Source organism: Abrus precatorius, unplaced genomic scaffold (genome assembly GCF_003935025.1).
Source record: "Abrus precatorius isolate BTA unplaced genomic scaffold, Abrus_2018 Scaffold9, whole genome shotgun sequence".
In the NCBI taxonomy this organism is placed as follows: domain Eukaryota; kingdom Viridiplantae; phylum Streptophyta; class Magnoliopsida; order Fabales; family Fabaceae; genus Abrus; species Abrus precatorius.
In genome coordinates, this window is record NW_020874439.1 from 30,098,404 (window position 1) to 30,123,026 (window position 24,623).

The 24,623-nt window shown below is 28.8% G+C and overlaps 2 protein-coding genes across 2 annotated transcripts; one reads left to right on the top strand and one right to left on the bottom strand.

The window, feature by feature from the left end:
* The first annotated feature begins 1,181 nt into the window (after positions 1-1,181).
* LOC113851511 (disease resistance protein RPM1-like) lies at positions 1,182-7,124 on the top strand. Its single transcript, XM_027482018.1, has 3 exons — positions 1,182-1,305; positions 3,943-4,546; positions 4,925-7,124. The coding sequence occupies exons 2-3, from the start codon at positions 3,943-3,945 to the stop codon at positions 6,937-6,939; spliced, it is 2,619 nt and encodes an 872-aa protein (XP_027337819.1). The 5' UTR covers positions 1,182-1,305; the 3' UTR covers positions 6,940-7,124.
* Positions 7,125-13,695: 6,571 nt separating this feature from the next.
* LOC113851179 (disease resistance protein RPM1-like) lies at positions 13,696-18,007 on the bottom strand. The gene is made up of 3 exons (XM_027481656.1): positions 17,959-18,007; positions 16,688-17,299; positions 13,696-15,707 (listed from the first exon to the last, which is right to left on the bottom strand). Exons 2-3 carry the CDS (start codon positions 17,283-17,285, stop codon positions 13,696-13,698), a joined length of 2,610 nt encoding a protein of 869 aa, XP_027337457.1. The 5' UTR covers positions 17,286-17,299; positions 17,959-18,007.
* Between the last annotated feature and the right edge of the window lie 6,616 nt (positions 18,008-24,623).

Consider the following 24,623-nt stretch of genomic DNA (forward strand, 5'->3'; position numbering starts at 1 on the left):
TTATTTTATTTTATCTTAAATTAAAAAAAAAATATCATTAGAAATTTAAAAAGAAAAACTAAATATTAATGCATAATTTCTCTTTAATAATTATTTTAAATCTTATGATATTTCTAATCTAAAGATTTTTTATTATTAAATTTTTTTTAAAAATAATTATAAGATATAATATAATAATTAATTAATACTATTATTAGTCTTGTTTAAAGTACTCTATTTTGATTAAATTTTAGTTTTAATTTTATCTCTGATTATATATTTATAAAAAAAAAATTATTATATTAAATTTTATTAAAAATCATATAATATAAAATATAATTTAATATTTAGATCAAATCATTAATTATTTTTTGTTTAAATTAATTTATTATATATCTATGATAGAGATTTTTTATACTATTAGAAAGTTTTAAAAAAGAAATATTAACTAATATTCAACAATTTCGTTAGATAATTATTTTTAATTTTATTATATATCTAAATCAAATATTTTTTATTATTAAAAAGTTTTTAATTAATAATTAAAGAAATTAATATAATTAAACTAATTTATTTATTTACTATTAATAAAATTAAAAATTAAAAATATTATAAAATTTATTTCTTATATTTAAAAACTCTTAAAAAAAACTTTCTTATATCACGTGTGCAGAAATGGATTAGGTTTAGTATATTATACACATTTCTATAGCTCACTTCTTGATTGTGTGGTCACAGTTGTTGGCAGATTCATCTCATTTTCTTCATTAATTGGTTTGTTCAATTCCGCGTTCACCTCTGTACCGTAGACTTCTACTTACGAACTACCAATCAATTATTGCCTCCATTTTTTTTTTTCATTTTTTTATACTTAAATTTTATGTCAATTTTCCTAAAAATTTAATTTTCTCTTTTAAAAATGTTATTCTCATTAATAAAAAATATTGAATATCTTTTAAAAATATTTTTATTTTATTCATTTAAAATGTTGGTAACATATTTTTAACATTAGATAAAATTTATTTAAAATTATAAAAAATAATGTGAATATTAATTTTAATTAATAATTTTGATTTGTACTTTTACAATTTTGACTAATAAAATAAAAATATATTTGAAAAATTTGTTAAACTTCATCTTTTAATTATTTTTTCTTGGAAAAGATAATAAAGTAAAAGACATGAAATTCTAAAAGCAGCGTCAAGAAAGAATGTTTTTAGCTGTCTCTCCCCATAATTGGAAAGCAATATTTGAACGGACTTCTCACTACGCACAGAGTTTCTATGCAAAAGAATGTTTCTCAGGCACTTTCAGCTCTAAAACCTGGTTTTCATCTCCCTATTCACAAGCTCAATTTCTACCTTCTATAATTTACTTTGCCTTTTTTGTTTAATCTTATATTTTTATTAAGATTGGTTTCAATTTTTGTTTGTGTCTGGAAATTTAACCATTATTGATACTCCAAACTTTTCTATTTTGATTTATATCAGAATAAGTAATGTTGCTATGAGCCATTTGTGAGTCTGACTTATGTACTCTGTATTTGTCGTAATTTTCTGATTTATCAGACTTTCAGTTTGCCACATGTAGCCGAGTAATTTCCGTATTTTAGTTTCTATTATTTAGCGTGTTTGGAGCTGAGTTAGTTGAAGTGGATATTTTGTGTGATGCTTAATGTGCCAAAGATTAAGATCAGATTTTTGAAACTACTATTTTGCTCTACTTGAAGAACTATACAGATGAGAAATTATTGATTGTAAAATGATTTATGATTTGGGAAATTCTATTGGCAGTTACTGTGTTAAAACTTTGAAGTGTTAATCTCAACGCTTGTTTTACCAACATAATGATTATCCTGAAGAGGTTTTGTATACAAAGTTGAAGAAGATTTGAAGAGTATCTACTATGACTGGTTTTATATTTGATTTTTAAGGTCTGTGTCTATAAATCCATGATGGTTGCAAACCTCTCAGCAAGCTTAGCTTTCCACTTTGATAACATTAAAAATAGAAGGAGCAATGTCTTACCTTCAATTGTTGGAATTACGTGAACCCCTGAAATGGTGCAGGTGCCAACTCATGTTCAACAAGTTATCAAATACGGATACATTTGGAAGTGACGAAATGATGATTTTTATTTCGTAGTTCATTTTTATTATATGACTTTAAATTATTTGAGAAAAAATAAGTACAAACCATTTATTTTGTACAAAATAAATTTATAAATTAGTATTTGGTAAAAAACAAGATGATATTTTCTAAACACACACAGATAACAAAACTTGTTTCCCTTGCCATGAACACACTGTAATTATTGTTTAAGTGATTATGTCTCTATGCAAATAACAAGAATGAAGGATAAAAAAAATTAAAAATTGAATGGAAAACAAAACGCAGGTATTTGTGTTCTTTTGTTTGGATTCTTTCATCTTTTCCTTTCGGGCGAGCACACAAAAATTTATTCAACCAAGTGTGTACATACGAGTAATTAAGCTTGCATGTGTAATTTGTCATATAACATTATATGAAAATTATTTTTTATTAATTAACGAATAAATTTGTCAAGTTTAAGATAATATTTATTAACTTTTTGTTTAAGATAACATTTAGTTTGAAGATAAGACTAAATGGCATGAGCTGAGTCCAGATTCATAATTATGGTAAAAATTGAGGATGAAATAACACCAAAAAAAATATGTAGCTTTTGCTTTTGACTTATTATTTTTCTTTTTTTGTGGTTTCTGATTTGTGTCATTGTGGAATTATTTGATAAAGCTGAAATATAAGAATTAGCTTATGCTACAGCTTCCCAAACATTCACAACCTCAAGATAAGTTTCCATACTTACTGTCCAAATCTCATAATTGTTCCCATTCACTAACAAGTAGTAAAAAGAATTTAGTTAATAAAATATTCTTTGACTTATTAAAATTAAAAATAAAATAAATTCTAACAACTTTTGAAAGGCACGTTTCAACAATATAAAATAATAAAATAGTTGAACTAAGCTTCCAATCACTTTCTCTTCTTATAAGCGTTTACTTTGTGAGGCTAGTTGAACAAGTTTATGTGTGATTATGCTGTCATGCTAGTTTGGGGTTTTCTGTATTAAAAAAATAAAAATCAAACAGCTAGCATCGATCACGCTGAATAGTATTCTGACTTTAAGGGTTGCATTTGATCAACTCCAATATTAATTTATAGTTTGCTTGAATATTAGAATCTCATGCAGTTTGAACTTTCAACTCTGGTTTTCCTCTACCTAGTAAGTTTCCCATTTCTGTAAGTATCCCTCCCTTCAATTCAATATCTTTTGATCCAGAATGGTTTAGATTTTGTTTGTGTGGCTGAAAATTGAACTGCTATATATGATTGAAAAGTTCGTTTGTTCTTTTTCATTGAGATTAAAAATCTTCGCATTACAACATTTGGGGACTCTAACGTACGTGTTTTCATAAATTTCGTAAGAATTCAGGGATTTTAATGGTGTTACAAATCCATTTGAGTAAGAATTTACAAATCCATTTTGTTTGTGCTAGCTATTTCCATGAAGTTTTGCCATATAACAAAGAGAAATTATATTTATATAAAAAAATTATAACAAATTATACAATAAAACAAGAAGAAGAGAAAAAAAGTGTGAAATAAAATTATTGATATAATGAAAATTTGTAAGTATGTCTCTCCTTCTTTCTATCTGAGCTGAAAAAAATATATAAATATTTTTAGTTTAATCTAATTAATTAAATTTGAAGTGCGTAAAGACCACCAAAAAAAAAATTGTGGGCCCAATTAACCGAGCTTGGTAGTTCATTTTTCCAGCTCCACTTTCAGTGAGTGCAGCAGTTAATGAGAGCCAATTTTTTTTGTGTATATATTATACTTGATGCTTGCCATAGGCAACTTTAATTCATCATTGCAACCTAAGATTAATGTGCCTTACTTCTTGTATTTATTTCATCAGATGGCAGAAATTGCCGTGAATCTTGTAACTGACAAGTTGATTCCTTTACTGGAAAATGAAGTTAATCTGGCCAATGATGTGTGTAGCCAACTTGTGTTAGTGAAAGTTCAATTACGACTAATAAGAGCATACCTTAAAGATGCAGACTCAAAGGCAGAAATAGTAAAAACCGGTAATGTGGTGAAAGAGTGGGTGACTCAAATGAGAGAAGTTTCTTTTTACATTGAAGATGTCATTGATGAATATTTATACCTAGAGGATAATATGCTTCAAGGCAGGGACTTGTGTGGTGTTGTTGGTATGATTGTATGTAAAATTTATGACTTTCTTAGAAGTGTAATTGCCCATCATGGGATTTCAGCACAACTTGGTGAAATTGAAAAAAGATTAGAGGAACTCAACAAAGCAAAGGAAACTTATGGATTGAGTTCATCAGCTTCAGAATCAAGTAGTGACACTACACTACATTATCTTCGACAGGGTGCCCTTTTTGTTGAGGATGATCAACTTGTGGGGGTTGAACCCACCAAGCAAGTACTAACCAATTGGTTATTGGAGAATGGTAGTCGCACTGTCATCTCAGTGGTGGGCGATGGAGGATTTGGTAATGTCTTTTCTACTTTCTTGCATGTGCTCGTGAGCATCATTAATATAAAAACTTGTATATAGTAAATTTTTATCAAAAATATGATATATTACAAAATTTGATGTATTAATAATATTAAATATTATAGTTTTTAATTAAAAACTTACTATTTGATAATTTCTTAACATGTGTTCTTAGATACACATTAAAAGAAATATATTTTTATGAATTTATTTAAGTTATCTCATGAGATAAATAAGTACATCTTAACTGAACCAAAGAAATTATGACATCATATAAAAAATTATAATTTTTTTATTTAATTTTTTATAGACAAAAATGTAACAGAATAGCATATATATTCTAACTTTTTTTTTTTGTTATTTTTGTATCAAGGAAAAACAACCATTGTGAACAAGGTATTCAACGAGCAAAAGGAAAAACATTTTGATTGCTATGCATGGGTCACTGTGTCTCAATCACTTGGGGGGAAAAATCTCCTGAAGACTTTGAGAAGGAGATTTTATGAGGAGGCCAATGATAAAAATGCAACTAAGGAAATTAGTGACATGGACAATGATACTCTGGTAAGAAAATTACGGGAATACTTACATGAAAAGAGCTATATGATTGTGTTTGATGATGTGTGGGAGGAGAGCTTTTGGGGAGATGTAGAATATGCATTACCAAGAGGCAAGGGTAAGATAATCATCACCACAAGGCACAAGAAAGTTGCTGAGTTTTGTGGACGTTCTGGACCAATTCATGTCCATGACATGAAACCACTAAGTCCAGATGATGCTTGGAAGCTTTTTTGTAGTAAGGCATGTCCCGAAGGTTGTCCTGATGATTTGAAAGGATTGTCTTTGCAGTTTGTTAACAAGTGCAATGGATTGCCACTAGCAATTGTGGCTATTGCTGGTCTCCTCTCAACCAAAAACGTAAGTGTTTTAGAATGGAAAAAGGTATACGATAGCCTACGTTCAAAACTTTCAAGTGATCCCTATCTTAGTAGTTTACACCAAGTTTTATCTGAAAGTTACCAAGATCTTAGTTACAACCTTAAATCTTGCCTCTTATACTTTGGCCTTTTCCCTGAGGACTATTCAATTAGTTGTGTGAGACTTGTTAATTTGTGGATAGCAGAGGGTTTTGTAGAAAACAAAGAGAATGAAGGTCAAACACTAGAAGAAGTAGCAGAAGAATACTTGAGTGAGCTTATTGCAAGGAACTTGGTTAAAGTGGCTAAAAAATATTCGTATGGTAGGGTTAGAAATTGCCGGGTCCACGATTTAATGCATAACTTTATTCTCAAAAAGTGTGAGGAGCTAAAATTTTGTCAAGTGAAGAAAAGTCAGGAGTTTAAGTTACAAGAATGGACTCGGCGCTTATCAATTGACACATACATTGATGATGTTTCTTTGGAAAGAAGCGTTGCAAATTATAGACTAACAAGGTCTTGTTTTCATTTTAACATTACCCACGATATGCCAACTTCCATCTTTGAATCATTGTTCTCTAGCTTTAAGTTGTTGGTTAGATTAGACTGTGAAAATACACCCCTCAGTTATCTTCCTAAAGCAGTTGGTAACTTACTCCATTTGAAATATTTGAACTTAAGGAATACTAGTGTTGAGATGATTCCAAAATTCATTGGCAAGTTGAAGAACCTTGAGACTTTGGATCTTAAAAATACTTATGTGCGTGAATTGCCCTTAGAGATCAATAAACTTACTAAGTTGCGTCTTCTTTTGGTATATCACACTGATTCACATATCTTAGGTGTGAAATTAAAGGAAGGGATTGGTCATCTAAGGGCTTTACAGAAGTTACGCATGGTTGATGCAAGTGATGATGAAGATAGCATTATAAGAGAACTGAAGAATTTGAAGCAAATGAGGCATTTAGGCATATGTATGCTAAATAAAGAAAATGAAGAATTATTATGCAGTGCCATAGAGAGCATGACTAATCTATGCACATTGGCAATTAAGTTCATGAGTAAAATTGATCAAGTTCTTCACTTGGAATCATTAAGAGATCCTCCTCAACACCTCCAACGCATTTACTTATATGGGCGTTTAGAAAAATTGCCAAATTGGATTTCAAAGCTTAAAAATCTAGCCAGATTGCGGTTGTATCAATCAGGATTAATAGAAGATCCATTGCCTCTTCTTAAAGACTTGTCAACGTTGTTGGAGTTTGATCTTTGGGAGTCCTATGAAGGTAATGAATTGTACTTTCAAAAGGGATGGTTTATGAATTTGAAAGTATTGAAAGTTGGCTTGTCCACGTTGGTAACATTTAAAATAGATGAAGGAGCAATGCCTCACCTTCAATTGTTGGAATTATCTATACGCCCTCAAACAGTGCAAGTGCCAACTCACATTCAGCAACTCATCAAATCATGATATGGAGGATTTTACCTAGTCTTTGTAGTGGCAAAATGATTTACAATGGTTATGAGGTTTGTGTATATGTAAAAGGACTTGTAAATTTCATTATAGTACGTATGTAACTTTTGTTTTTCATGGCAACAATTTGTAATGATAAAACCAGTGAGATTATTAGTATTAATACAAAGTGAGCTTAATATTTAAAATAAAATCCACGTAAAGTAGAATTTTCTTATACCCGTATAAGTCTAAAAACTCTTACATTTGGTCTAAGTCTTATATTTAACGAGTTATAATTTATTACTTCATTAACCGTTAAATGTAAATTAAATGAAAGGTTCAGATTAAGTATAAATTTTTTTATATTTACACCGGTTATAAGAAGATGCTTCCCTTATCCATATATATATGTTTGTCTGTGTGTTTGTGTATATTTTTTTTACATATGTAAGTATATTGTATTTTATTTATCATTGAATTTATTTCTCCAAATGTATCTCTGTGAAATTTTATCTTTCATTGGATAACTTCTAGAATTTTGGGATAGGTGAATTTATAATCTTTACTAAAAATATGTTAAAGATTATACTATTGTTCCTCCTAATCTTTTAAATATTTTTTCTTGAAAAAGATAATAAAGTAAAAGACATGAAATTCTAAAAGCAGCATGAAGAAATAATGTTTTTAGCTGTCTTTCCTCATAATTGAAAAGCAATATCTGAACGGACTTCTCACTACACACAGATAGTTTCTATGCAAAAGTATGTTTTTTTTTTTGGACAAAGAATCTCAGGCACTTTGAGCTCTAAAACCTGGTTTTCCATCCCCTGTTCACAAACTCAATTTCTCCATTCTATAATTTACCTTGTCTTTCGTTTAATCTTATATTTTTATTAAGATTGGTTTCAATTTTGTTTGTTTGGAAACTTAACTGCTATTACTTCAAACTTTTTCTATATTGATTAATCATCAGCATGAGTAATGCTGCTATGTGTCATTTGTGACTCTGACTTATGTCCTCTGTATTTGTTGTAATTTTCGGATTTATCAGAGTTTCACTTTGCCATAAGTAGCCGAGTATTTTACATATTTTAGTTTCTAAATTTCTATTATTTAGTGTGTTTGGAGCTTAGTTAGTTGAAGTGATATGCTTAATGAGCCAAAAATTAAGATCAGATTTTTGCAGCTGCTATTTTGTTCTATTTGAAGAACTATCCTGAAGAGGTTTTGTATAAAAAATTGAAGAAGATTTTAAGAGTGGCTACCATTACTGATTCTCTATTGGATACTACTATTGGAGTTTTAAGATGTGTGTCTATGCATGATGGTAGCAAATCTATCAGCAAGCTTAGTTTTGTTTCTTTGTTACAGGTTTATTTCATCAAATGGAAGAAATTGCTGTGAACCTTGTGATTGACAAGTTGATCCCTTTACTTAGAGATGAAGTTAATCTTCAGGGAGGAGTGCCAAACAAACTTGAGTCACTAACAACTAGTAAACAGAATCTGACTAACAAGATAATCTTTGACATTCAAATTAATAAAAATAGTAAAAAAAAGTTAACAACTCTCTAAAGACACGTTTTAACACTCCTCCTTGTCTTGAAAGTTGCATACTCCAAGCTTTGTCCTAAAAAAACTCAAACCTGCTAAGTGGAAATGACTTGATAAAGATATCAGCAGCTTAGTCTTCAGTTGTGCAATAAACCAAACTTATATCTTTATTTTCCTACACTTCTCTTAAATAAAACAACTTGACTTTGAAATGATTAGTCTTTCCATTAAACAAAAGATGGTGTGATATTGAAAGTGCTGCTTGATTATCGACAAAAATTTAGCTTTAGTCTTGCTATAAGCTTGAATCTGTTAAAATATTCTTTAATCTTAATTAATAGCTGTTCCTGCAACAATGAATTCAGCATCTGCTGTTGATTGACATACAATCTCTTGCTTTTTGCAACATTAAGAGAAAACACATGAACCCATATTAAAACAATAGCTGAAATACTCTTCATATCATCCAAGCTATCTGCCCAATCACTATAAAAAAGATTGAATAACTTGAAATTTTGTACCTTGTAGTAATCGAGTCCATAGTTGATAGTTCCTTTGACGTATCTTAAAACTATCTTTGCTGCCTTCAAATGTAATTCACTGGCACAGTGAATGAACCTTGATAGCAAGCTAACTTAAAATAAAGTGTCAGGCCTTAAAGCTGTAAGATTTAGACACCCAATCAAACTCACCAAATGAGCTTCATCAACTCTATCAAATCCATCTTCTTTGATTGAATTCTCCTTTTGATTCATAGGAGTGTTCATTGCTTTGGATTCATAGAAGTTATTGAGTTGGAGTCATTAAGTGTTTCTCCTGAGAGTCTCCAACGCCTTTACTTAGATGGGGTTTGGAAAAGTTGCCAGATTGGGTTCCCAAACTTAAAAGTCTTGTGAAGCTGCGCTTGTATGAATCACACTTAACAGAAGATCCATTGCCTCTTATAAAAGACTTGTCAGCACTGATAGAGCTCCAACTTTAGTAATAATACGAAGGCAATGAGTTGTGTTTCGAAAAGGGATGGTTTATGAATATGAAGGTATTGAGTGTTAAGCATTCTACTTTGGTAACATTGAAAATAGAAGGAGGAGGAATGCCTTACCTTCAATTGTTGCAATTACTTGGACGCCCCCCTCAAATGCTGCAGGTGCCAACTCATTGTTTGTTCAACAAGTTATCGTATACAGAAGACTATATTCCTACTTATAAGATCTTTTCATCATCACAATCGACTCTAATTCATACGATTACACTTTTAATTGTTTGAATCATTTTTTGTTCTCCAATTTCACTCTTAACCAACCAGTGTTTTTATTTATTAATTTTTCTCAGTTTGGCGCATGAAAATTATGCTTCCTTGCATTAAACCAAACTGACCTAAAACTTCTATGGACCTTTTAGATTGGGGTCTATTTTAGGCCCTTTGAGCTTTTAAGCCCTCTCAAATGGGTCAGGGTTAATTCATTTGCCAGCTTTAGTTATAGTTAATAAGTAGGTGCTATATTAACAATAACTTATTTTATATAAAAGTTTTAAACACAAAATTTAACTTTAAAAATTTAACATGTTCAAATTTAAAAGAAGCTGCGCTTGTATGGATCACACTTAAAAGAAGATCCATTGCCCCTTATCAAAGACTTGTCAGCACTGATAGAACTTCGACTTTATGAATCATACAAAGGTAATGAGTTGGGTTTCAAAGAGGGATGGTTTATGAATATTAAGGTTTTGAGAGTTCATCATTCCACTTTGGTAACATTAAAAAAAGAAGAAGAAGCAATGCCTTACCTTCAATTGTTGGAATTATATGGAGTCCCCCCTCAAATGTTGATGGTGCCAACTCATGTTCAACAAGTTTATGTGTTCTTTCCTTTGTAACGAAATGATTTACAAAAATTGAGAAGGAGGCACTTAATTAATGGCCCAACAAAATATCATCAATCCTTTTTCGTTCCTTTGTAACTGAGATTGTTTATCAATTAAATAGTGGTGTAAAGTTATTGAGCTCGATTACTTTTGAAGTTAATTAGTAGGTCTCATCTCTACTTAAACGTAATATGTACTAATTTTTAAATCATTACATCATTTGTTATTTTTTTTTATCTCCTGAGAAATATAGTTAAGGTGAGTTTAGATACACCGTTTAATTAAGCGTTTTTTTAATAAGATTTTTTTCGTAATAATTTATATTATAATTTTAATCATAAAATTAATTAGAATAAGTTAGAAATAATTTATTTTAATAAGTCATTAAAAATTTTATTGAAATAAGTTAAAAAGAGTTTATTGAAGTTATAAGTTATTTTGGTAAGTTGTTCATAGATTTTTTAGACTATATTTAGTAAAAGTAATTTGTAGTTTATTTAACAATTTATAATTTATTGACTTGCTTGATAAGCTTATTATTTTTTTAATAATTATTAAAATAAAATAAAACAAAGACAATTTTTTAGGGTTTTTTTTGCCACCCCTGTTATCGTCAATTTTATCCACGTAAGGAAAGAATTTTGTCCATGCCAAAGACGAAACAGTATTTAAAAAAAAAATCAAATCTAAATAAGTGTAACACATAACGTAATCTTAATAACTTTCGTCTCTAACATAAATAAAACTTAATTTCATATTTTTTTTCTCTTGGAAGGGCTTTGAACCAAAAAAAAAATTGAAAACCTAAAAAAAGTAAAACATCAAAATATTAAGATAAAGTAGGGAAAAGAGAAAGGCAATCGATTTGTTTTGGTTTAGTATTACAATCACAATGACATATATATATATATATATATATATATATATATGTATATATATATATATATACATATATATATACATATATAATAACTTGAAATTTGTTCATTATTCAAATTATAATTTCTTGATACAAGTTGAACGTGTTAAAATTATGTATTTTGATTACGTTTTATGTCATTTATTTTTAATAGTTTCACAGTTATTTTAAAAAGAACTTCTATTTTATTGATAGATCCATTAAATATAATTTTTTTTAGTGTATTTATGTGGACATAAACATATGCATTGTGAGTTACAACTTATAAATATATTATTATGTTTAATATTAATCACAAATGAAATATTGAGTGAGTCAAAATTTCAACTTCACGTTATGAATAGCTAAGTAGCTCTAGAAATTAACTACATTTTCCAGTAATGGAATCAACTTGTGAATTACAACTTAAAAGCTTTAATGCCATCAATCATTTAATCTTAATTTGAAGAAAATCCTTAGCCGATGAGTTACGTTTTGAGGAATACTGTCATGATAGCTGTTGATTTTGCTTTTGAAATTAGGATTTTGTTAACTTCATGAAAATAAGTAGTTAATAATAGTAAAATTTTATTAAAAAAATATTTATTTTATTTTTATAACTTCAATATAATAACTATATACTTTTTTTATAAAAAAAAATTATTTATGAATAATTAAACTTAATCTTAAAGACTGAGGATAACAAAATTCTTAGAATTATTATACCTTCATAAATTTCAAAGTGTTCTGGGGATGTGACCAAGTTGAATGTTGATGGAAGTTGAAAAAAAATTAAAAAGTGAGAAAGTAAATGCTTTCATTGAAGAAATTATCTTGCAAATTAATTAGAATTAGTTTTCACCTTAAAAGTTTTTTTGAACATGATTATTGGATATAGGAGGAAATTAGGTCAGTCAAATTGTTAGATAATAAATAATCTTGACATTTGAACTTCAGAATTTATTATTATTATCATTTAATTGCAATTAAAAAGATATAATACGATGAGTATATAACCACCTCAAACTATTTACTTAAATTGGTAGTACTCGTGAGAGACTTGTACTGCTTACCTTTCACAGTTAGTTTCATGAGTATTTGTTTGGTAAACGAGTTCAAAGATGAAAGTTCGTAATTTTTAGTTGTAAAATTAGTTAAAAATGGCTTATGAAAATAAAATTATTTGTAATACTAAAATTAGATATCACTTATTTTATTTATTTACTATGAATCAATTAATCTTATAATTACATATACATTTTTTTTCTCTTCATATATTTTGAATATGAAATATTCTAAGTTATATCTTTTTTAATATAAAATATATTGGATAAAAAAATAAGAAAAAGAAAAAAAGAAAACTATAATGAAAGTGAAGAGAATAAAAAGATAATGAGATACATGGGGTTTTAATTGCACAATAGATAAGTTATCTTTTATAATAAAATATAAAAATAAAATAGAAATATTGATAGTTAATTTTTTAATACTAAATATTTCTTTTGAAGAATTAGTTTTAAAGGTTACAAGTTCTTCTCATTTTTTATTTACCCAACACTTATGTTAGCCAAACTTATTGATTCTTTAATATTTTTAAAAAAACTAATTATCAAAATAAACAAAACTAAAACAATTTTCTTGTTTGAGATCTTTTTTCCATCATTGCAAATTATTTTTTTAATTAAATTTTATTTTTGATAAAGATGAAATTAAGTTTTGTTTAGAAACAAAACTTGTTGAGATTACGCCATGTGTCACATCTTTTTTAATTTGATTTTTTTTTTTAAAAAAGTCTTGGATGCATACAAAATTTAACATAATTTTGCATGTGTCTTAATTTGCTAGTTTTGTCTCTTCTATTAACTTGAACAAAATTGGCGATAATGCGGTAAAAAAAATCTTGTTTTAGTTTTGTTTTATTTTAATAATTAATTTTTAAGAAAATCAATAAGTCTATTAACTAAGTCAATAAACTATAAACTTCTAAACAACTACAAGTTACCTTTACTAAACATAAATTATAATTTTAATAAAAAAAAATTAACTTATTTCAATGAACTTTTTAATATGACTTATTAAAATAAATTATTTCTAGCCTTTTCTAATAAATTTTATGATTAAAATTTTAACGTAAGTTATTATTTTAAGAAAATCTTATTAAATAAATGCTTAATTAAAGACACACCTTAATTATATTTTTCAGAAGGCAAAAAAATAACAAATGATACAATGATTTAAAAATTAGTACATTAAGTAGAGATCACATCTACTAATTAACTTCAAAATAATCGAGCTCAATCATTTTATATCACTATTTAATTGATAAATAATCTCAATAACATGGTTGAATCAGAATCTAATCATATTAAAATTTTAAAATTTTAATCATATTTTGTTGGGTCATTAATTAAGTGCTTCCTTATCAAAGTTTGTAAATCATTTGTCACTGCCAAATTAAAAACGTCTGAATCTCATAACTTGTCGAACATGAGTTGGCACCTGCAGCATTTCAGGGCGACGTCCATATAATTTCAACAGTTGAAGGTAAGGCATTCCTCCTCCTTCTATTTTAAATGTTACCAAAGTGGAAAGCTCAACTACCAATACCTTCATTTTCATAAACCATCCCTCTTGGAAACACAACTCATGGCCTTTATACGATTCATAAAGTTGGAGCTCTACCAGTGATGACAAGTCTTTTATAAGAGGCAGTGGATCTTCTGTTAATTGTGATCCATACAAGCGCAACTTTACAAGACTTTTAAGTTTGGGAACCCAATCTGGCAACTTCCTCAAACGCCCGTCTAGGTAAAGGCGTTGGAGACTCTGAGGAGAAACAATTAATGATTCCAAGTCAATAACTTCTTCTTCAGCTGCTTTAATTGATAATGACCTCAAATAAGCCATGCACTCTATAGCATCGCATAATAATGTCCCATCTTTTCTATGTATATAAATGCCCAAATCCCTTATCTGCTTCAGATTCTTTAGTTCTTTCATAATCACATCCCCATTATCACGTGCATCAACCTTTCTTAACTTCTGCAGTGAACTTAAATGTCTAATTCCTCTCTTGAATTTCACACCGACACCTAAGCGATATGCCAAAAGATGACGCAACTTAACAAGTCTGTTAATCTCATGTGGCAATTCACGCACCTTAGTATGTTTTAAGTCTAGGGTCTCAAGATTATGCAACATACCAATGAACTTGGGAATCTTGCGGATGCGGGTTGACCTTAAACTCAAATATTTCAAATGAAATAAGTCTCCAACTGCTTTAGGAAGATAATAAAGAGGTGCACCTTCACAATCTAATCTTGCCAAGAGCTTAAAACTTGAGAACAATGATTCGAACACAGACGTTTGCGTGTATCGATCAATCCCAAAAAGAAAACAAGACCGAACTAGCCCATAGTTTGCAACACTTTTCTTCACAGGATCATCATCAATACATTCGTCAATCAACAAGCGCCGAGTCCACTCATGCAACTCGAGTCTCTGGCTTTTCTTCACTTGACAAAAGTTCAGCTCCTCACACTTTCTGAGAATAAAATCATGCAACAAATCATGGACCCTACAACGTCTAACTCGGTCATAGGAGAATACTTTAACCACTTTAACCAAGTTCCTAGCAATAAGCTCATTTAAGTATTCTTCTGCTACTTCCTCAAGTTTTTTACCATCATTCTCTTTGTTCTCTACAAAACCCTCTGCTATCCACAAATTAATTAGCCTCACACAACTGATCGAGTAATCCTCAGGGAAAAGGCCAAAGTATAAGAGGCATGACTTGAGGTGGTAACTAAGATCTTGGTAACTTTCAGACAGAACCTGATGGACGCAGCTAAGATGGGGATCACTTGAAAGTTTTGAGCGTAGGCTATCATATACCCTTTGCCATTCGAATACATTTTTATTTTTGGTTGAGAGGAGACTTGCAATAGCCACAATTGCTAGTGGCACTCCATTGCACTTCTTAACAAACTCTTTCGACAATTCTTTCAAATCTTTGGGACAACCTTCTTGGAAAGCCTTCAGACAAAAAAGGTTCCAAGCATCCTCATGTTTCAGTGGTTGCATGTCATAGATGTGAATTGGTCCATGACCTCCACAAAACTCAGCAACTCTCTTATCTCTTGTGGTGATGATTATCATACCTTTATTTCTTGGTAATGCATGTTCTACATCTCCCCAAAAGTTTTCTTCCCATACATCATCAAAAACAATCAAATAGCTCTCTCCTTGTAGGCATTCTCTTAGTTTTATTACCAGAGCGTTTCTGTCCATTTCACTAATTTCATTGACTAATTCTTTGTCGCCAGCCTCCTCATAAAACCTCTTTAGCAAAGTCTTCAATAGATTCTCTCCCCTGAGCAATCGGGATACAGTGATCCAGGCATAGCAATTAAAAGATCCTTCCTTCTTTTGTTGATTGAATACCTTGTTCACAACCGTTGTCTTACCTTGATATAAAAAAGTTTACAACATAAAAGTTTGAAAAAGTTAAAAACGTGATATGATGTTACAATATCCTAGAAACTATAAAAATTAAACCCTTCATAGGAATATATGAACTTCTAAAATAAAACAATATAATGATGTTTCAATGTTTTATGAATCCTCTAAATAGACACAACATTCCTATACCTTTTAATTTCTTAAAAGTTTGCTGAAGACCGTCTGATTTTAAGTTTAGCTTTCACATGGAGTACTGAAATTGTCCTTTCTTGTAAATAGTTTTCGTAGGCTCACGTAGAAACCTTTTAACCACTAAATTTTAACACTTAAGCTTCACGTCATGGATATTTTTATCTTGAGTTCATGGCATCTATATTTGAAGTTTATAAACAAACATTCATTAATCCACCTGAGATTGGATTATTTATCTCATGGGATAACTCAGACAAACCCTCGTTTATATTTACATTGTGAGTTACTATTTTTTTTATTATCATTAAAGTATTATTTAATAAGAGATTGGTCATGTGACCTTTAAAAGTGCTAACAACAAAAATGTACTACCTAATAAAGAAATTAAAGAAAATCAAACCACTTCAGAAAAATTATTTAAAAACACTTTTAATTAACTAAATTTTTAAAGATTTAATCTTTGACCAGTGACCTGACTTAATCAGATAAGGGTTACAAGGGTTAGTTTCCTATATTAAAGTAGAGTTAGATATAATTAACTATCCGTAAAATTTTTTATTAAATTTTAATTGTATAAATCAATAATCTAACGATTAAAAAGTTTGTTCGACTAAAACAATAAAATACAAGTAGATAAAAAAAAGATAATTTTTTAATATTAAATTATTAATTTGTATAATTAAGATTTAGTTTAAATATTTTAAACTTACACGAATAGATTCTATCTCATTAAAATATTACTTAAGTAGATAATAATAGCAGAAAGTAGAAAAGTAAAGAGTTGGAAAATTACCATGACCACCTTCGCCTACCACTGAGATCACAGTGCGACTACCTTTTTCTGACAACCAACTGGATAGTACTTGCTTGATGTGGTCAATCCCTACAAGCTGATCATCCTCAACGAAAAGGGCACCCTGTCGAAGATAATGCAGCGTGGTAATATCACTCCTTGGTTCCAAAGCAGATGGATTGAACCCAAAAGTTTCCTTTTCTCTGCTGAGTCTCTCTATTGACTCTCTGATCTCATCAATCTGTGATGCAATCTTATGGCGGGACATGACAGATCTGAGCAAGTCACAAATTTTACATACGACACTAGCAACCCCACAATTGTCTTGAAGCTTATTGTGAACTTGCAACAAGTACTCATCAATCACATCTTCAATACGATATGAAACTTGTCTCATTTGCATGATCCACTCTTTCACTGAGAGATTGGTTTTTCCCATTTCTGCTTTTGCATCTGCATCCTTTAAGTAAGCACGAATCATTTGTAACTGGCCTTTCACTGACTCAAGTTGGTTTGGCACTCCTCTCAGAAGATTAACCTCATCTCCAAGTAAAGGGATTAACTTGTCAATCACAAGGTTCACTGCAATTTCTGCCATTTGATGAAATAAACCTGTACCAAAGAAACAAAACTAAGCTCGCTGATAGATTTGCAACCATCGTGCATAGACACACGCCTTAAAATTCCAATAGTCCAATAGAAAATCAGTCATGGTAGCCACTCTTAAAATCTCTTCAATTTTGTATATAAAACCTCTTAAGGATAATAATTAACTAGGTAAAACAAGTGTTGAGATTAACACTTCAAAGTTTTAACGTAGTAACTGCCAATAGAATTTCCCAAATCATAAATCATTTTACAATCAATAATTTCTCATCTTTATAGTTCTTCAAGTAGAGCAAAATAGTAGTGGCAAAAATCTGATCTTAATCTTTGGCTCATTAAGCATCACACAAAATAATCACTTCGACTAAATGATAGAAACTACACTATGGAAAATACTCAGCTACTAATAGCAAAGTGAAACTCTGATAAATCAGAAAATTACAACAAATACAGAGGACATAAGTTAGAGTCACAAATGACTCATAGCAACATTACTTATTCTGATGATTAGTAAAAATAGAAAAGGTTTGAAGTATCAATAACGGTTAAATTCTCAGACATAAACAAAATTGAAACCGATCTTAATAAAAATATAAGATTAAACAAAAGACAAGGTAAATTACAGAATGGAGAAATTGAGCTTGAGAATAGGTGGAGGAAAAAACCAGGTTTTAGAGCTCAAAGTGCCTGAGATTCTTCTGTCCAAAAATAGAAGTTAATGTAGAAAATTGCATGAATATGCCGACACCTGTAACCACACAATCATATTATTTTAGATAATGGGAATACATATTTTATACTAAAAATGCAAACTATGAATTAATATTGGAGTTGATCAGTGATCACATGCAACCCTTAAAGTCAGAGAAACTCAGCGTCACCGATGGCAGCTGTTAGATTGTTAAATATGAGATTAAAAAACCCTTTAGTAAATAATATTTAAAAAATTGATTTTTAATTGAATTTAATAACATTGTGCGTGATTCATAGTCGATTTCAATTAATAATATAAGCTTTGCTTGTTATTTTTTTTAATATAAAAATCTCCAAACTAGCATGACAGCTCATAATCACACACAACTGAGTCAACTAACCTCAGAAAGTAAATTGTACATGCAAGCTTAGTTATTTATAAATGGTTTTTGTTTTTCATTCAATTTTTGGTATTTTTTAATTTTTCATCCTTCATTTTTGTTATTTACCTAGACACAATTATTTAAACAACAATTACAGATTTATAGTGTATTCATGGCAAGTGGGACTACAAGCTTTGTTATCTTTATGTGTTTAGAAATTATCATCTCATTTTTATTAAATACTAATTTATAAATTTATTTTGTAAAAATTAAAAATTGTGTTTATATATTCTCAAGAAATTTAAAGTCACATAAGTCTTGAATAAAATTATTTTTTATTGATTGATTTTATGAAAAAAGTAAACATACATTCAAAAATATTTCCATAATATATTAATATCAATAATTAGTTAAATCATATAGTAGGCTAAAATGTAACAAAATACTCATATAAAAATTAAATGTTTTTTAAATATAAAGACTAATTTGTAAATAATGTTAACTATATAGATTAAATGTATATTTTAATTATAAATTAACAAAACAAGATTTTTGATAGACTTGTCTAAAAAAAATTAAAAGTGAAGTATATCAAATAAAAAATTATAAATTTTTAAAAGAATACAAAATTATGTTTTTAAATAAAAAATTAGTATTAATAATTCAAAATTATACATATGTATTGATATAGAATTTTTTATTTTGTAAATATATAGATCAATAAAAAATTATATAAATATTAATAATAATTTATATAACAAAGAATTTTTATCACAGTTGAATAAAAAAATTAGATTTTATTACTACCAAAATAATTAACAGAGAAATTATAAAAAAATCAATTAATATGATTTTAAGTTGATATAACAAAATTTACTTATTTATATCATGAACGAAAGTAACAAATTCACTCATATAATTAAATTGATCTTATATAAAATTTTGAGTAACGATGGATTCTTAAATTTTAAATGTAATAAATATTTTATTTATATAAAAATGTATTTTTTTTTAAATATTCTATTGAGTAATATAACATGTAAAAATATAAAATAAAATAAAATAATTCAAAAATAAAGTATTACGAAAATAAAATAAAATTATAATACCAATTTTTTCTTAATTAAGTTTAGTGTACTTTTTATTCTTTTAGAATGATTTTTAATATATTTATAAATCAATTATTATACTTTAAATATAATTGTTTTTATAAATATAAAGAATAATTCATAAAGTTCATATGTGATGAATTATTAAATTATATTAAATTTTAATATTATAAATTAGAACTTAACTTGAATTTAGTTAAATTTCAATATTTTTAATCCGATCTAAACTAATCTATTAATTTATAATTAAATTGAGTAAAATTTCTTAGATTTCATGATGAACGAAATCCGTGAGTGAACAAGATTGACAAGATTGTTGAACATTATTGCTGCATAGTAAAGAAGAAGGGTATATTGACGTCACTGCATTGTATATTCAATCAAGCACAGGAATTACCCACATTCTCTTTTGAGTTGTAAACAACTTTCAATTCATTTGATTACTTTGATCATGATTCATCGTCTTTTTTAGGTTTACTTTGATGACTGCAGCTTTAGTGTTTTACTTTCTTCTCACCTTAGCTTTATCTATAACGTTTAATGTTTTGCTGCTTCTCTCAATCTTAGCTTTTTTATATATATTAATATAGATTTATGAAAAATCAAATATTTAAATATTAATATTAATAATACATATTATAATTCAATTAATATTAGTTCAATCCTTATTTTCTATATTATTTTGAACTAAAACTTTATATTTTAATCATCTAATTTGTTACGTTTTAGACTAGAAGGTTGAACTACATTATTAATTAAGTTTTTTTAAGATTTTATATTTATTATGATTAGTGAAATAGGTTATTTGATTTCTATTTAAATTATTGTTATTTTTTTTATAGGCAAAACATATATTATTAGAGAGAGTTCAAGGGGAATTCAAAATCCATACACACAGAAAAAAATTACTAACTCAGAGAAATAAAAAGTAAAAATATACTTATACAAAGCTAAAACAGATGCAATTTCGTGGGTTCAAAAATCAATCAGCTAACAAAATAGCTTCTCCTTTACTAACAAGTGATAGTCATTTCTAGGACCTCAGAATAATAGAATCTAGAACTTCCCTCTCATCTAAAACACCATTGGAAAATACAATTTTATTTCTATGTAACCACAAAGATCACACTGTACTTACCCAAACCCAAACAATTAATAAGCATATTCCTTCTCTTTTACTACAGCTAACACCAATCCAAGAAAGCAAGTGAGTCGATATATCTGAAGGCAAAACCAGTGAGAATCCAAGCCAACGCGTAGTAAAGTACCAGATTTGAGATGAAACTGAACACGTTAAAAATAAATGAGTTAGAAGTTCCTCCAAACTATGACAGAAGCAACAAGTTATATCATCAATTTGAATACATCGATCAATCAGCAAACCCTTACAAGGAAGTGCATTCAGCAACAATTGCCAAGAAAATACCAGACACTTAAGAGGGACCTTTCCTCTCCATAGCCTTTGCAAGGCATCTGCCGTACACTGATCTACACTATTAGGACCACCAAAAAGTTCAAATAGTCATGAATACGCAGATTGTACTGAATAACAACCTGAAGAATCTGTCCTCCATACCCATTTATCTTCTTATAGTAACTTAATAGAAACTCCATTCACAAACTCTAACAAAAGATTAAAGCTTGAGATCTCATGTTGAAAGAGTCCTCTTCGCCAACTAACATCCCAAACCCACCTAGTGCCATCATGAAAACCATTCTCCAATACACATGATTCAGCATTCCTTACCACCGCAAACAATCGCGAAAATGCTTCACACAATCGCACCCCGCCTACCCACTTATCTCTCCAAAAAAGAGTGTGTAAACCTGCACCCACACTCCTATCAAACTTCTCATCCAGTCAAGAATTCCCTTAATGAATAACCTCCATCAAATCACGCCACCACAAAGAACATTTGTTGTGGACTGATGGATGCTGAATAGAAGAAGCTAATCTTTCATATCTAGATTTCAACACCTGCACCCACAATGAACTAGAACAATTAACACATCGCCACAACCATTTACCAAGAAGCGCTCAGTTAAACCACTGCACATTCCTAATGCCTAAGCCACCATTCTTCCACGGTCTACATACTGTTTCCCATTTCATTCAGGGGATTTTAGATCCATCCTTAACACCCTTCCATAAAAAATTTCGTTGAATAGTGACAATCTCTTTTATCACCGACTTCGGCACCTTAAAAAAGGATAACGAGTGCAATGACATAGAATTAAGAACTGCATTAATCAAAGTCACCATGCCTCCAATCGATAAATACCTATGCTTCCACAATGCTAGCCTCTTTTTAAGGGCATCTAACACACCCTTTCATGCACTAGGCTTTCTCGAGTTAACACCTAACTGTAACCCGAGATACTTTAATGGAAAACTACCAATCTTACAATGGAGGAACTCCACAGCCATGTTTTCAAAATTATCACCAGTATTAATCTCCAATACACAACTTTTATGAAAGTTAATTTTCATACCTGACATTAATTCAAAGCTACGCAATACTGCTTTCAAAGTCCACAAGTTCTGAACCGAAGCCTCTCCCATAATCAATGTGTCATCCGCAAACTGCAGCAAAGAAATATCTTATCCCTCTATCGAGAACAACCCACAAGTCACTGCCTTTCACATAAGAACTCGTAACCCTTCCGCTGCCACAAGAAAAAGAAAAGGGGCAAAAGGATCCCCCTGTTTTAGGCCTCGCTCAATATGAACCTCCAATGTAGGACAACCATTAATCAAAGCTGATAGGCTATCCCCACACACACAAGCTTCCATCCAACTGACCTATTTTTCTGAAAATCCAAAGCTACGTAACATAAACAAAAGATATCCTCACTCAACCGAATCATAAACCTTCTCATAATCAAGCTTTAACACAAAACATCTATTGTTATACCTCCACACATAATCAACAGCTTCATTAGCCACAAGCACACTATCTAACATGTTCCTTCCTAGAATAAAGGCTGATTGTTCTTCTGAAATTATTGAATCCAAAACTCCTTTCAACCTATTTGCCAAAAGCTTGAAAACAATCTTATAAAGACAACCTAACAATGAGATAGGCCGAAAATCAGATATATGTTGTGGGCAAGACACTTTTGGCACAAGTGCTACAAAGTAGGATAACAAAGACCTAGGTAGTTTTCCATTTCTAAAAAATTCAGTAAGCATACTCATTACTTCTTCCTTGATCACTCCCCAATACCTCTTAAAGAACATAAAATTAAAACCATCAGGCCTTGGACTTTTATCACCTTCACACTCCAAAATCATCCTTCTCACTTCCTTCTCCGAAAAAATATTAACAAGCCCCTCATTCATTTAAATTATTGTTATTATGTTTAATTGTTATTAAAATTATGTTTAATTATTATTAAAATTTTTGAAAGTTTTATTTTTCATTATAAATACTCGTGTAAGATTGATTTTAAAAAATTAGTTTTGAATTACAATTAAGAATTATCTTCGAGAGAGTTTATATGTCTCTTAGGATGGTTTAAAAAAAAAACTATTATTTATATCTTATTAAGGCTTTTTCATACTTTGGTGGTTATTCTATATCAAGTTTATTATTCTATTCTATGTTGAATTGAAATTGTGACACTTTCTTCTCTCTTTTTTTTTTTTTCATCTTCTTAAATTTTCTTATTTGTCTTATTTAAATCTTAATTTTATTCAAATTATCTAATAGTTATATCTCATGAAATAATAATATTTTCTCGATGTTTCTTGATAACATTTTATGTTTTAAAACGTTATCTTTCATCTTATTTTAGTAATATTAAATTTCAAAATTTTTCAAAACAAGAAACACTTTCTATTACGTAAATTTAGAAAGATGTAATTGAACTATCTCAAAAATAGATTCATGAATTTCATATCAATTGTTGGTCTAATCTACTAACCTAAAACATAATAAATCACATAATTAAAACATAAAATTTTAACTCAAAATAATATTAAAAATAAAGATTGAGCTAACAAATTAAATTAGATTTTAACTTTTATAATCTTCTATTAGAACACAAGAAGCTAAATTTAACTATTTCCCTTTCACGTTTTTAGGTGTCTGGAACATAATTATCACTATATGCCATATAGTTTGTTCTTGTCACAGGGTCTCTCAATCTTTGTATAAGAGATTTATCTATTTTTTTTCTTCTTTTTTGTTGCCTTTAATCCTTATATCTAATTATGAATTATTAAGATTAAGTTAATTGATATTTTTAAATAATTGTGTAGCTATTAAAAATATTTTAATCTTAACTATCTAAATATATTTGTATGTTGAAAATTTATTTATCTTATGTCTCATATTAAAAAAGTAATGTATGTCTTTGATGATTTGTTATTCTAGGAAGTTTTTAACGTTTTTTTTTTTCCTTCCTTTTTTGGGGAGATGGGTCTTCATATCTTATATTTTGATTATTTTCAAGATTTTCATATTCTCTATTTATAACATACCGAGAGCTTCGGCTTCAGTTCATTGGCATATTTAACACACATTATGTTGTTTAGCTTGCACCGGGAAAAATATATTTGTCTATTATTATAATTAGAAATTTAGTTAATGGCTATAATAACATTTTACATATTTGATAAATGCACATAATATATAATTGTAATATAATATAAATATAAAAAAAAGTATTTGCCTCACGTCACTTTTTGCTGCTTTGATCATGCCTTGTAAAATATCAAATCACCTTACAAAAAGTAAAAACAAGAGAGGGGACAGCGATGTGGGAAATAGAATAATACGCTAAATTAATCTCTAAAATTATAAAAAATAATAATTGTTAAAATTATAAAAGTACCATTTATTTCTTAAATCATTAAAAAAATTTAAGAATATGAACTCAAATTATTGATATAAGATTATGAGTTTAATTTTAATATTGTTACACCTTCAATTAATTAGAATATACAGAGTTTATGATTTTTATATTAGTTAATACAAAAATTTTAAAAAAATATTGATATGATAATTTATGATTAGATGACAGCATAAAAAATATATACTGTCAGTATATTTCAATTAAAATTTTAAGATTATTTTGAAAATTATAATAGTATTTTTGTAATTTTAAAACTGAATTAATCGATACTTTTAATTTTAAAAA